Genomic DNA, 17,123 nt, shown 5'->3' with positions numbered 1-17,123 from the left:
AGATGAGATGAAAATTGGTAGTGTTGTAAATAGTGAGGAGGAAAGCCTTAGATTACAGGATGTTATAGATGGGCTGGTAAGATGGGCAGAGCAGTGGCAAATGGAATTTAATCCTGCAAAGTGTGAGGTGATGCATTTTGGGAGGACTAACACAGCAAGGGAATACACATTGAACTGTAGGACATTAGGAAGTACAGAGGATCTGAGGGACCTTGGTGTACATGTCCATAGAGCCCTGAAGGCAGCAGCACAGGTAGATAAAGTGGTTAAGAAGGTGTATGGGTTACTTGCCTTTATTAACCGAGGCATAGAATATAAGAGCAGGGAGATTATGTTGGAGCTGTATATAACACTAGTTAGGCCACAGCTGGAGTACTGTGTGCAGTTCTGGTCAATGTGGTTGCACTGGAGAGGTGCAGAGGAGATTCACCAGGTTGTTGCCTGGGCTGGAGCGTTTCAGCTATGAAGAGAGACTGGATAGGCTGGGGTTGTTTTCCTTAGAGCAGAGAAGGCTGAGGGGGGACCTGATAGAGGTATACAAAATTATGAGGGACATAGATAGGAAGAAACCTTTCCCCTTAGCGGAGGTGTCAATAACCAGGGGGCATAGATTTAAGGTAAGAGACAGGAGGTTTAGAGGGGATTTGAGGAAATTTTTTTTCACCCAGAGGCTGGTTGGAATCTGGAACTCACTGCCTGAGGGGGTGGTAGAGGCAGAAACCCTCACAACATTTAAAAAGTGTTGAGATGAACATTTGAAATGCCATAGCATACAGGGCTACGGGCCAAGAGCTGGAAAGTGAGATTAGAATAGATAGGTGCTTGATGGCCAGCACGGACATGATGGGCTGAAGGGCCTGTTCCTGTACTGTATAACTCTATTATTCTATGACTCTATGAATCTGACCTCAATAAATGACCTGGATATGGATGAGTTCCAGTGAGCTCGTGCCCAGGAACTTGAGATGTCAGCCATCCAGAAGAAGCCTGCAGTCTCCAGGAATTGGGGATTAAACACCCAGGGCACTGCTGCAAGCAAAAACCTGGGATAAAAATCAGTCAACAAACTATCTGTTCACTTTCCAATTGGTCAAGGGAAGACCATCTACCTTGTTGGGGGACCAATGGCAAGAGCATGGAGGAGGGGTAGTTGGGTTTGGGCGATCATGTGATGAAATCTCCAGGAATGTGTCCAAATATAGTTGACAACACACCCAACGACAGTGAAACCAGTCCTACAGAGTCACTGAAAAGCTTACAAATGCTCAATGATGGCACCTCCTTCCTGTTTTGAGCAGAGTTACCTCTTTTTGGGGTTTTAAGGATACTACAGTTGCTCTTATCAGTCTTGATACTAGAGGAGGAAAAGAAACAACTGGTGTTTCCTGAATAATGACCCCTTGATGGAAAAAATGTGACGAACAAATTCTACAGCTCACTTCAAAGAGGCAGCACAGACACAATGGGCCGAATGGCCTCCTTTAGTGCTGCATGATTCTTCAATTCCGTGAAAACCTGATCCCCATTCAAGAGACAGATTCAATGCTGCCACATTTTTCAGAGTTCATGAGCTCCACGACAAGAGAAAGGAGAAGCCCGCTGGAGTGAATAAAGGAATCGGGCAATTAATTCGGCTGAAACCTCCTTGCAAGATTTACAGCATCTTTGTAATTTTAAGAAAATGTTGGTCTCTTTTATTGGCAGAGTTAATACATTTCCACATGCCTCATGCTTGTAAAACTTATTCAAATGTCAAGAGGTTGGATTTAAAAGCTGAAAAGGTTACATTTGAACGCCAATTGCTTCTAATCACATTCCGGCTTTGCTTTCAATCTACATTCCTCTCTCTCATTTCCTGTCAAGTAAAATAGAAAAGTTAAAACTCAAACATACTCGTTAATCTACTCTACCCCCTGATAGCACGCTCACAACGAGACACAATTTGTCACTGCTTTATGAAGCCTCATTTAATCCTCATACATAATGGAGTCAGAAATATCTTTGGCTTGAGTCAGTCGAAACCTTAGAGTAACAGTTCCAGATGTTAACATCAATGAAGGATGAAGTGACAAAGTTGGTACATTTTACCCACAGTTTAAGACAACTTAAGACAATCAGCACCATAGACACATTGAGGCGATTTTTATTTTTAAATGCCTGAAGAGTCAAGTTGAAGGGTCAAGACCAGTGGGAATGGCCAAGGATGAAAAGGGGAGTGGGGCAAATGCGATCCATCAGGTAGAAGTGATTAGGTGAACCAGCATCAGCTGTTGTGTTTTTAATTCATTCTCGGGTTGTCAGCCAACATTTATTGTTCAAAGTCCCATCGAATACCTGCAGGACAGGTTCAGCATGGTGTTTGTTTTTTTAATTCATTTATGAGATGTGGGCCAGCATTTATTACCCATCCCTAATTAGTGAGCTGCCTTCTTGAACTGCTACAGTCCATGTGGTGTAGGTACATCCACAGCGCTGTTAGAAGGGAGTTCCAGGATTTTGACCCAGTGACAGTGAAAGAACGGCGATATATTTCCAAGTGAGGATGGTGAGTGACTTGGAGGGGAACTTCCAGGTGGTGGTGTTCCCATGTGTCGCTGCCCTTGTCTTTCTAGGTGGTAGTGGTCGTGGGTTTGGAAGGTGCTGTCTAAGGAGCCTTGCTGAATTCCTGCAGTACATCTTGTAGATGGTACACACTGCTGCTACTGTGCGTTGGTGATGTTTGTGGATGATTTGCCAATCAAGCGGGCTGCTTTGTCCTGGATGGTGTCAAGTTTCTTGAGTGTTGTTGGAGCTGCACTCATCCAGGCAAGTGGGGAGTATTCCATCACACTCCTGACTTGTGCCTTGTAGATGGTGGACAGGGTTTGGGGAGTCAGGAGGTGAGTTACTCACTGCAGGATTCCTAGCCTTTGACCTGTTCTTGTAGCCACAGTTCAGTTTCTGGTCAATGGTAACCACCAGGATGTTGATAGTGGGGGATTCAGTGATGGTAATACCATTGAATGTCAATGAGCCATGGTTAGATTGTCTCTTGTTGAAGATGGTCATTACCTGGCATTTGTGTGGCACAAATGTTACCTGCCACTTGTCAGCCCAAACCTGGACATTGTCCAGGTCTTGCTGCATTTGGACATGGACTGCTTCAGTATCTGAGGAGTCACGAATGGTGCTGAACATTGTGCAATCATCAGCGAACATCCCCACCCCTGACCTCATGTTGGAAGGAAGGTCATTGATGAAGCAGCTCAAGATGGTTGGGCCTAGGACACTACCCTGAGGAACTCCTGCAGTGATGTCCTGGCACTGAACTGATTCAATAAGATCATGGCTGATCAGCCCCACATTCCTGCCTACACCTGATAAACTTTCACCCCCTTGTTAATCAAGAATCTATCTAGCTCTGCCTTAAAAATATTCAAACACTCTGATTTTACAGCCTTTCGAGGGAGAGAATTCCAAAGAATCACGACCCTCTGAGAGAAAATATTTCTCCTCATCCCTGTCTTAAATGGGTGATTCCTTATTTATAAACAGTGACGCCCGGTTCCAGACTCTTCCACATGAGGAAACACCCTCTCCACATCCACCCTGTCAACACCCCTCAGGATCCTAAAGCTTTCAATCAAACCATCTCTTACTCTTCTAAACTCCAGTGGACACAAACCTAACCTGTCCAACCTTTCCACATAAGACAACCCACCCATTCCTGGTATTAGTTTAGTAAACCTTCTCTGAACTGCTTATAACACATTTACATCCTCCCTTAAATAAGGTGACCAGTACTGTACACTGTACTCCAGATGTGGTCTCACCAATGCCCTGTACAACTGAAGCATAACCTCTCTACTTTTGTATTCAATTCCCCTCACAATAAATGATAACATTCTATTAGCTTTCCTAATTACCTGCTGTACCTCCATACTAACCTTTTGTGATTCATGCACTAGGACACCCAGATCCCTCTGAATGTCAGAGCTCTGCAATCTCTCACCATTTAGATAATATGCTCTTTTTTTATTCTTCCTGCTAAAATGGACAATTTCACATTCATCCACATTACACTCCATTTGCCAGATCTTTGCCCACTCACTTAACCCATCTATATCTGTTTGTAACCTCCCTATGTCCTCTTCATACTTTACTTTCCTACCTATCTTTGTGTTGCCAGCAAATTTAGCAACCATACCTTGGGTCCCTTCATCCAAGTCGTTTATATAAATTGTAAAAAGTTGAGGCCCCAGCACTGATCCCTGTGGCCCACCACTCATCACATCCTGTCAACCAGAAAAAGGCCCATTTATGACTACTCTCTGTTTCCTGTTCGCCAGCCAATCTTCTACTTATGTCAATGCCTCAACTCTGGAGGTCAGCTCTTTTGTCCATGTTTGAACCAAGGCTGTAATGAGGTCAGAAGCTGAGTGATCCTGACAGAACCCAAACTGAGCATCAGTGAGCAGGTATTTGCAGAATAAAGCTCCCTCTTCACTGTCCCCATCAAACACTCCCAGGGCAGGTACAGCACGGGGTTAGATACAGAGTAAAGCACCCTCTACACTGACCCCATCAAACACTCCCAGGACAGGTACAGCACGGGGTTAGATACAGAGTAAAGCTCCCTCTACACTGTCCCCATCAAACACTCCCAGGACAGGTACAGCATGGGGTTAGATACAGAGTAAAGTTCCCTCTACTCTGCCCCATCAAACACTCCCAGGACAGGTACAGCACGGGGTTAGATACAGAGTAAAGCTGCCTCTACACCGTCCCCATCGAACACTCCCAGGACAGGTACAACACGGGATTAGATACAGAGTAAAACTCCATCTACACTGTCCCCATCAAACACTCCCAGGACAGGTACAGCACGGGGTTAGATACAGAGTAAAGCTCCCTCTACACTGTCCCCATCAAACACTCCCAGGACAGGTACACTATGGAACAGTAAAGCTCTGTCTGTAGCAGGGATGTCCATACTGCTATTAATTTCCTACTGGTGAGATGCTGGATTGAATCAAGAAATTCTGATTTGGACAGGTGTGATATTGGCCCCCTGTCCCATCACCCAGGAGAATCCTCTTCCATTTTGTGTAGATCTCCTTGTAACATTGACGTCCCTGTGATCTACTTTCCAGAGACCAGCAGGTTCGTGAAGCAGCAATACTCAGACAACATCCGCTGGATCAGACAGGCCGCAAAACACAACATGGTTAGTATAGCCCGAAATCACCTTTTTCCACTCCTCCCCAGTGGATATCCGCTGTGGCTGGAGATCATCTCCATGGGAACCAGAAATACCTCTCATCCTCCTACCAACCCCACCCCAGCCTCCGAACTGTTACCAGAGTGGCCATTGCCCATGTGTAGTCCCAGGTGTTATGTGTCTGTCGGCTGTTAAACCCCAGCAGGCAGGCGTGTGCACCCCAAACAGTGAGCACAGGTGATGGCCAAGAGCAGGAAGCTTGTCCAATAGCTTTACTTCAGTAAGAGTCAAACTGGGGGCATCTCGGTCATGGCTGAGATGAGCTAATTGAGCACAGAACTGACACCTGCAGGTCACGACTGTATTGGATGGAGCTTGGGTTGGAGGGGAGGGAGTTTAAGAAGCTCCTGCAACTCCCTTATCTTGGCACACTGCACCCAACGCAGCTCACTGACAGTGAATTCACCCTGAATGAACTTGCAATCCCTGACACAATAGAGCCTCAGTACTGAGCCCTGAGAGGCGGCATAGTGTTCGCTCTAGTCAGAGGTCCCAGGATGGAGTTTGGAGTTTGGATATTCCAATCATCATTGCAGAAGTGATCCATTCGTTGATTATCTAAAAAGAACTTGTATTCAAAAGAAGTTATTCTCAAGATGATACACAGGGGCTGCTATTCCCTGTAATACACACAGGGACTGCTATTCTCTATAACATACTCAGGGAATGCTATTCTCTATAATATACACAGGGACTGCTATTCTATATAATATACACAGGGACTGCTATTCTATATAATATACACAGGGACTGCTATTCTATATAATATACAGGGGGACTGCTATTCCCTATAATACACACAGGGGCTGCTATTCTCTATAACATACACAGGGATGGCTATTCCCTATAATACACACAGGAACTGCTTTTCCCTATAATATAAACAGGGACTGCTATTCCCTATAATACACACAGGAACTGCTGTTCTCTATAATATACACAGGGATGGCTATTCCCTATAATACACACAGGAAATGCTATTCCCTATAATATACATAGGGACTGCTATTCCCTATAATATACACAGGGGCTGCTATTCCCTATAGTATACACAGGGACTGCTAATCTCTATAATATACACAGGGACTGCTATTCTCTATAATATACACAGGCACTGCTATTCTCTATAATATACACAGGGACTGCTATTCTCTATAATATACACAGGGGCTGCTATTCCCTATAATATACACAGGGACTGCTATTCCCTATAATATACACAGGGACTGCTATTCCCTATAATACACACAGGAACTGCTGTTCTCTATAATATACACACGGATGGCTATTCCCTATGATACACACAGGAACTGCTATTCCCTATAATATACACAGGGGCTGCTATTCCCTATAGTATACACAGGGACTGATATTCTCTATAATATACACAGGGACTGCTACTCTCTATAATATACACAGGGACTGCTATTCTCTATAATATACACAGGGCCTGCTATTCTCTATAATATACTCAGGGGCTGCTATTCCCTATAATATACACAGGGACTGCTATTCCCTATAATATACTCAGGAAATGCTATTCCCTATAATATACACAGGAACTACTATTCTCTATAATATACTCAGGAACTGCTATACCCTGTAATATACACAGGGGCTGCTATTCACTATAATATACACAGGGACTGCTATTCCCTATAATATGCACAGGGACTGCTATTCTCTATAATATACTCAGGGGCTACTATTCCCTATAATACCCACAGCAACTGCTCTTCTCGATAAAACACACAGGAACTGCTATTCCCTATAATATACACAGGGACTGCCATTCCCTGGAATATACTCAGGAACTGCTGTTCTCTATAATATACACAGGGGGTGCTATTCCCTATAATATACACAGTGGCTACTATTCCCTATAATATACACAGGGACTGCTGTTCTCTATAATACACACAGGAACTGCTGTTCTCTATAATACACACAGGAACTGATATTCCCTATAAAATACACAGGGACTGCCATTCCCTATAATATACTCAGGAACTGCTGTTCTCTATAATATACACAGGGACTGTTATTCTCTATAATATTCACAGGGACTGCTATTCCCTATAATATACTCAGGGACTGTTATTCTCTATAATATACTCAGGGGCTACTATTCTCTATAATACACACAGGAAATGCTATTCCCAATAATATACACAGGGACTGCTATTCCCTATAATATACTCAGGAACTGCTGTTCTCTATAATATACACAGGGACTGCTATTCCCTATAATATACTCAGGAACTGCTGTTCTCTATAATATACTCAGGAACTGCTGTTCTCTATAATATACACAGGGACTGCTATTCCCTATAATATACTCAGGGACTGTTATTCTCTATAATATACTCAGGGGCTGCTATTCTCTATAATACACACAGGAACTGCTATTCCCAATAATATGCACAGGGTCTGCTATTCCCTATAATATACTCAGGAACTGCTATTCTCTATAATATACTCAGCTACTGCTATTCCCTATATTAAACACAGAGGCTGCAATTCTCTAAAATATACACAGGGACTGCTATTCCCTACAATATACTCAGGAACTGCTATTCTCTATAATATACTCAGGTACTGCTATTCCCTGTAATATACACAGGGACTGCTATTCTCTATAATATACACAGGGGCTGCTATTCACTATAATATACACAGGGACTGCTATTCTCTATAATATACACAGGGACTGCTATTCCCTATAATATACACAGGGACTGCTAATCTCTATAATATACACAGGGACTGCTATTCCCTATAATATACACAGGGACTGCTATTCTCTATAATATACTCAGGGGCTGCTATTCCTATAATATGCACAGGGACTGCTAATCCCTATAATACACACAGCAACTGCTCTTCTCGATATTACACACAGGAACTGCTATTCCCTATAATATACACAGGGACTGCCATTCCCTAGAATATACTCAGGAACTGCTGTTCTCTATAATATACACAGGGGGTGCTATTCCCTATAATATACACAGTGGGTGCTATTCCCTATAATACACACAGGGACTTCTGTTCTCTATAATACACACAGGAACTGCTGTTCTCTATAATACACACAGGAACTGCTATTCCCTATAAAATACACAGGGACTGCCATTCCCTATAATATACGCAGGAACTGCTGTTCTCTATAATATACACAGGGACTGTTATTCTCTATAATATACACAGGGACTGCTATTCCCTACAATATACTCAGGCACTGTTATTCTCTATAATATACTCAGGGGCTACTATTCTCTATAATACACACAGGAACTGCTATTCCCAATAATATACACAGGGACTGCTATTCCCTATAATATACTCAGGAAGTGCTGTTCTCTATAATATACACAGGGACTGCTATTCCCTATAATATACTCAGGAACTGCTGTTCTCTATAATATACACAGGGACTGCTATTCTCTATAATATACACAGGGACTGCTATTCCCTATAATATACTCAGGGACTGTTATTCCCTATAATATACACAGGGACTGCTATTCTCTATAATACACACAGGAAATGCTATTCCCAATAATATACACATGGAATGCTATTCCCTATAATATACTCAGGAACTGCTGTTCTCTATAATACACACAGGGACTGCTATTCCCTATAATATACTCAGGGACTGTTATTCTCTATAATATACTCAGGGGCTGCTATTCTCTATAATACACACAGGAACTGCTATTCCCAATAATATACACAGGGTCTGCTATTCCCTATAATATACTGAGGAACTGCTATTCTCTATAATATACTCAGGTACTGCTATTCCCTATATTACACACAGAGGCTGCTATTCTCTATAATATACACAGGGACTGCTATTCCCCACAATATACTCAGGAACTGCTATTCTCTATAATATACTCAGGTACTGCTATTCCCTGTAATATACACAGGGACTGCTATTCTCTATAATATACACAGGGGCTGCTATTCACTATAATATACACAGGGACTGCTATTCTCTATAATATACACAGGGACTGCTATTCCCTATAATATTCACAGGGACTGCTATTCTCTATAATATACTCAGGGGCTGCTATTCCCTATAATATACACAGGGACTGCTAATGCCTATAATACACACAGCAACTGCTCTTCTCGATATTACACACAGGAACTGCTATTCCCTATAATATACACAGGGACTGCCATTCCCTAGAATATACTCAGGAACTGCTGTTCTCTATATTATACACAGGGGGTGCAATTCCCTATAATATACACAGTGGGTGCTATTCCCTATAATACACACAGGGACTTCTGTTCTCTACAATACACACAGGAACAGCTGTTCTCTATAATACACACAGGAACTGCTATTCCCTATAAAATACACAGGGACTGCCATTCCCTATAACATACTCAGGAACTGCTGTTCTCTATAATATACACAGGGACTGTTATTCTCTATAATATACACAGGGGCTGCTATTCCCTATAATATACACAGGGACTGCAATTCTCTATAACACACACAGGAACTGCTATTCCCAATTATATACACAGGGAATGCTATTCCCTATAAGATACTCAGGAACTGCTGTTCTCTATAATATACACAAGGACTGCTGTTCTCTATAATATACACAGGGACTGCTATTCCCTATAACATACTCAGGGACTGTTATTTCCTATAATATACTCAGGGGCTGGTATTCTCTATAATACACACAAAAACTGCTATTCCCGAAAATATACACAGGAACTACTATTCTCTATAATATACTCAGGTACTACTATTCTCTATAATTTACTCAGGAACTGCTATTCCCTATAATATACACAGGGGCTGCTTTTCTCTATAATATACACAGGGACTGCTATTCCCTATAATACACACAGGAACTGCTGTTCTCTATAATATACACAGGGATGCTATTCCCTATAATACACACAGGAACTGCTATTCCCTATAATATACACAGGTGCTGCTATTCCCTATAGTATACACAAGGACTGCTTTTCTCCATAATATACACAGGGACTGCTATTCTCTATAATATACACAGGGACTGCTATTCTCTATAATATACACAGGGCCTGCTATTCTCTATAATATACTCAGGGGCTGCTTTTCCCTATAATGTACACAGGGACTGCTATTCCCTATAATACACACAGGAACTGCTGTTCTCTCTAATATACACAGGAATGGCTATTCCCTATAATACACACAGGAACTGCTATTCCCTATAATATACAGAGGAGCTGCTATTCCCTATAGTATACACAGGGCCTGCTATTCTCTATAACATACTCAGGGGCTGCTATTCCCTATAATATACACAGGGACTGCTATTCCCTATAATATACTCAGGAACTGCTATTCCCTATAATATACACAGGAACTACTATTCTCTATAATATACTCAGGAACTACTATTCTCTATAATATATTCAGGAAATGCTATTCCCTATAATATACACAGGGGCTGCTATTCACTATAATATACACAGGGACTGCTATTCTCTATAATATACACAGGGACTGCTATTCCCTATAATATACACTGGGACTGCTATTCTCTATAATATACTCAGGGGCTTTATTCGCTATAATATACACAGGGACTGCTAATCCCTATAATACACACAGCAACTGCTCTTCTCGATATTACACACAGGAACTGCTATTCCCTATAATATACACAGGGACTGCCATTCCCTAGAATATACTCAGCAACTGCTGTTCTCTATAATATACACAGGGGGTGCTATTCCCTATAATATACACAGGGACTGCTATTCTCTATAATATACACAGGGGCTGCTATTCCCTATAATATACTCAGGGGCTGCTATTCTCTATAATACACACAGGAACTGCTATTCCCAATAATATACACAGGGTCTGCTATTCCCGATAATATACTCAGGAACTGCTGTTCTCTATAATATACACAGGGACTGCTATTCTCTATAATATACACAGGGACTGTTATTTCCTATAATATAGTCAGGGGCTGGTATTCTCTATAATACACACAGGAAATGCTATTCCCAATAATATACACAGGGTCTGCTATTCCCTATAATATACACAGGAACTGCTGTTCTCTATAATATACACAGGGACTGCTGTTCTCTATAATATACACAGGGACTGCTGTTCTCTATAATATACTCAGGAACTGCTGTTCTCCATAATATACACAGGGAATGCTGTTCTCTATAATATACACAGGGACTGCTATTCCCTATAATATACTCAGGAACTGCTGTTCTCCATAATATACACAGGGAATGCTGTTCTCTATAGTATACACAGGGACTGCTATTCCCTATAATATACTCAGGAACTGCTATTCCCTATAATACACACAGGTACTGCTGTTCTCTATAATATACACAGGGATGGCTATTCCCTATAATACACACAGGAACTGCTATTCCCTATAATATATACAGGGGCTGCTATTCACTATAATATACACAGGGCCTGCTATTCTCTATAATATACTCAGGGGCTGCTATTCCCTATAATATACACAGGGACTGCTATTCCCTATAATATACTCAGGAACTGCTATTCCCTATAATATAGTCAGGAACTGCTATTCCCTATAATATACACAGGAACTACTACTCTCTATAATATACTCAGGAACTACTATTCTCTATAATATATTCAGGAACTGCTATTCCCTATAATATACACAGGGGCTGCTATTCACTATAATATACACAGGGACTGCTATTCTCTATAATATACACAGGGACTGCTATTCCCTATAATATACACAGGGACTGCTATTCTCTATATTATACTCAGGGGCTTCTATTCGCTATAATATACACAGGGACTGCTAATCCCTATAATACACACAGCAACTGCTCTTCTCGATATTACACACAGGAACTGCTATTCCCTATAATATACACAGGGACTGCCATTCCCTAGAATATACTCAGCAACTGCTGTTCTCTATAATATACACAGGGGGTGCTATTCCCTATAATATACACAGTGGGTGTTATTCCCTATAATATACACAGGGACTGCTGTTCTCTATAATACAAACAGGAACTGCTGTTCTCTATAATACACACAGGAACTGCTATTCCCAATTATATACACAGGGACTGCTATTCCCTATAATATACTCAGGAAATGCTGTTCTCTATAATATACACAGGAACTGCTGTTCTCTATAATATACACAGGAACTGCTGTTCTCTATAATATACACAGGGACTGCTATTCCCTATAACATACTCAGGGACTGTTATTTCCTATAATATACTCAGGGGCTGGTATTCTCTATAATACACACAGGAAATGCTATTCCCAATAATATACACAGGGACTGCTATTCCCTATAATATACTCAGGAACTTCTATTCCCTATAATATACACAGGAACTACTATTCTCTATAATATACTCAGGTACTACTATTCTCTATAAGATAATCAGGAACTGCTATTCCCTTTAATATACACAGGGGCTGCTTTTCCCTATAATGTACACAGGGACTGCTATTCCCTATAATACACACAGGAACTGCTGTTCTCTCTAATATACACAGGGATGGCTAATCCCTATAATACACACAGGAACTGCTATTCCCTATAATATACAGAGGTGCTGCTATTCCCTATAGTATACACAGGGACTGCTATTCTCCATAATATACACAGGGACTGCTATTCTCTATAATATACACAGGGACTGCTATTCTCTATCATATACACTGGGACTGCTATTCTCTATAATATACTCAGGGGCTGCTATTCCCTATAATATACACTTGGACTGCTATTCGCTATAATTTACTCAGGAACTGCTATTCCCTATAATATACACAGGAACTACTATTCTCTATAATATACTCAGCAACTGCTATTCTCTACAATATACTCAGGAACTGCTATTCCCTATAATATACAAAGGGGCAGCTATTCACTATAATATACACAGGGACTGCTATTCTCTATAATATACACAGGGACTGCTATTCCCTATAATATACACAGGGACTGCTATTCTCTATAATATACTCAGGGGCTGCTATTCCCTATAATATACACAGGGACTGCTAATCCATATAATACACACAGGGACTGCTATTCCCTATAATATACACAGGGACTGCCATTCCCTATAATATTCTCAGGAACTGCTGTTCTCTATAATATTCACAGGGGGTGCTATTCCCTATAATATACACAGTGGGTGCTATTCCCTATAATATACACAGGGACTGCTGTTCTCTATAATACACACAGGAACTGCTGCTCCCTATAATACACACAGGAACTGCTATTCCCTATAAAATACACAGGGACTGCCATTCCCTATAATATACTCAGGAACTGCTGTTCTCTATAATATACACAGGGACTGTTATTCTCTATAATATACACAGGGGCTGCTATTCCCTATAATATACTCAGTGGCTGCTATTCTCTATAATACACACAGGAACTGCTATTCCCAATAATATACACAGGGTCTGCTATTCTCCATAATATACACAGGGACTGCTATTCTCTATAATATGCACAGGGACTGCTATTCTCTATAATATACAGAGGGCCTGCTATTCTCTATAATATACTCAGGGGCTGCTATTCCCTATAATATACACAGGGACTGCTATTCCCTATAATATACTCAGGAACTGCTATTCCCTATAATATACAAAGGGGCAGCTATTCACTATAATATACACAGGGACTGCTATTCTCTATAATATACACAGGGACTGCTATTCCCTATAATATACACAGGGACTGCTATTCTCTATAATATACTCAGGGGCTGCTATTCCCTATAATATACACAGGGACTGCTAATCCATATAATACACACAGGGACTGCTATTCCCTATAATATACACAGGGACTGCCATTCCCTATAATATTCTCAGGAACTGCTGTTCTCTATAATATTCACAGGGGGTGCTATTCCCTATAATATACACAGTGGGTGCTATTCCCTATAATATACACAGGGACTGCTGTTCTCTATAATAAACACAGGAACTGCTGCTCTGTATAATACACACAGGAACTGCTATTCCCAATAATATACACAGGGTCTGCAATTCCCTATAATATACCCAGGAACTGGTGTTCTCTATAATATACACAGGGACTGCTGTTCTCTGTAATATACACAGGGACTGCTATTCCCTATAATATACTCAGGGACTGTTATTCCCTCTAATATACACAGGGACTGCTATTCTCTATAATACACACAGGAACTGCTATTCCCAATAATATACATAGGGTCTGCTATTCCCTATAATATACTCAGGAACTTCTGTTCTCTATAATATACACAGGGACTGCTGTTCTCTATAATATACACAGGGACTGCTATTCCCTATAATATACTCAGGGACTGTTATTCCCTCTAATATACACAGGGACTGCTATTCTCTATAATACACACAGGAATTGCTATTCCCAATTATGTACACAGGGTCTGCTATTCCCTATAATATACTCAGGAAATTCTGTTCTCTATAATATAAACAGGGACTGCTGTTCTCTATAATATACACAGGGACAGCTATTCCCTATAATATACTCAGGGACTGTTATTCCCTCTAATATACACAGGGACTGTTATTCTCTATAATATACACAGGGGCTGCTATTCCCTATAATATACTCAGGGGCTGCTATTCTCTATAATACACACAGGAACTGCTATTCCCAATAATATACACAGGGTCTGCAATTCCCTATAATATACCCAGGAACTGATGTTCTCTATAATATACACAGGGACTGCTGTTCTCTATAATATACACAGGGACTGCTATTCCCTATAATATACTCAGGGACTGTTATTCCCTCTAATATACACAGGGACTGCTATTCTCTATAATACACACAGGAACTGCTATTCACTATAATATACACAGGGTCTGCTATTCCCTATAATATACTCAGGAACTTCTGTTCTCTATAATATACACAGGGACTGCTGTTCTCTATAATATACACAGGGACTGCTATTCCCTATAATATACTCAGGGACTGTTATTCCCTCTAATATACACAGGGACTGCTATTCTCTATAATAAACACAGGAACTGCTATTCCCAATTATATACACAGGGTCTGCTATTCCCTATAATATACTCAGGAACTTCTGTTCTCTATAATATACACAGGGACTGCTGTTCTCTATAATATACACAGGGACTGCTATTCCCTATAATATACTCAGGGACTGTTATTCCCTCTAATATACACAGGGACTGCTATTCTCTATAATACACACAGGAACTGCTATTCCCAATTATATGCACAGGGACTGCTATTCCCTATAATATACTCAGGAACTGCTGTTCTCTATATTATACACAGGGGGTGCAATTCCCTATAATATACACAGTGGGTGCTATTCCCTATAATACACACAGGGACTTCTGTTCTCTATAATACACACAGGAACAGCTGTTCTCTATAATACACACAGGAACTGCTATTCCCTATAAAATACACAGGGACTGCCATTCCCTATAACATACTCAGGAACTGCTGTTCTCTATAATATACACAGGGACTGTTATTCTCTATAATATACACAGGGGCTGCTATTCCCTATAATATACACAGGGACTGCAATTCTCTATAACACACACAGGAACTGCTATTCCCAATTATATACACAGGGAATGCTATTCCCTATAAGATACTCAGGAACTGCTGTTCTCTATAATATACACAAGGACTGCTGTTCTCTATAATATACACAGGGACTGCTATTCCCTATAACATACTCAGGGACTGTTATTTCCTATAATATACTCAGGGGCTGGTATTCTCTATAATACACACAAAAACTGCTATTCCCGAAAATATACACAGGAACTACTATTCTCTATAATATACTCAGGTACTACTATTCTCTATAATTTACTCAGGAACTGCTATTCCCTATAATATACACAGGGGCTGCTTTTCTCTATAATATACACAGGGACTGCTATTCCCTATAATACACACAGGAACTGCTGTTCTCTATAATATACACAGGGATGCTATTCCCTATAATACACACAGGAACTGCTATTCCCTATAATATACACAGGTGCTGCTATTCCCTATAGTATACACAAGGACTGCTTTTCTCCATAATATACACAGGGACTGCTATTCTCTATAATATACACAGGGACTGCTATTCTCTATAATATACACAGGGCCTGCTATTCTCTATAATATACTCAGGGGCTGCTTTTCCCTATAATGTACACAGGGACTGCTATTCCCTATAATACACACAGGAACTGCTGTTCTCTCTAATATACACAGGAATGGCTATTCCCTATAATACACACAGGAACTGCTATTCCCTATAATATACAGAGGAGCTGCTATTCCCTATAGTATACACAGGGCCTGCTATTCTCTATAACATACTCAGGGGCTGCTATTCCCTATAATATACACAGGGACTGCTATTCCCTATAATATACTCAGGAACTGCTATTCCCTATAATATACACAGGAACTACTATTCTCTATAATATACTCAGGAACTACTATTCTCTATAATATATTCAGGAAATGCTATTCCCTATAATATACACAGGGGCTGCTATTCACTATAATATACACAGGGACTGCTATTCTCTATAATATACACAGGGACTGCTATTCCCTATAATATACACTGGGACTGCTATTCTCTATAATATACTCAGGGGCTTTATTCGCTATAATATACACAGGGACTGCTAATCCCTATAATACACACAGCAACTGCTCTTCTCGATATTACACACAGGAACTGCTATTCCCTATAATATACACAGGGACTGCCATTCCCTAGAATATACTCAGCAACT

General features: G+C 40.6%; 1 protein-coding gene across 1 annotated transcript in view; it reads left to right on the top strand.

Moving 5' to 3' along the window:
* The window catches only part of uroc1 (urocanate hydratase 1), a 226,309-nt gene that overhangs the window by 90,486 nt on the left and 118,700 nt on the right, over positions 1-17,123 (top strand). The window contains exon 15 of the mRNA XM_041191845.1: positions 5,133-5,206. Coding sequence (XP_041047779.1) covers positions 5,133-5,206 — 74 coding nt within the window. The remainder of the gene's footprint in view (positions 1-5,132; positions 5,207-17,123) is intronic.

Source organism: Carcharodon carcharias, chromosome 7 (assembly GCF_017639515.1).
Source record: "Carcharodon carcharias isolate sCarCar2 chromosome 7, sCarCar2.pri, whole genome shotgun sequence".
Lineage (NCBI taxonomy): Eukaryota > Metazoa > Chordata > Chondrichthyes > Lamniformes > Lamnidae > Carcharodon > Carcharodon carcharias.
This window is presented reverse-complemented; position numbering and strand designations above follow the sequence as displayed.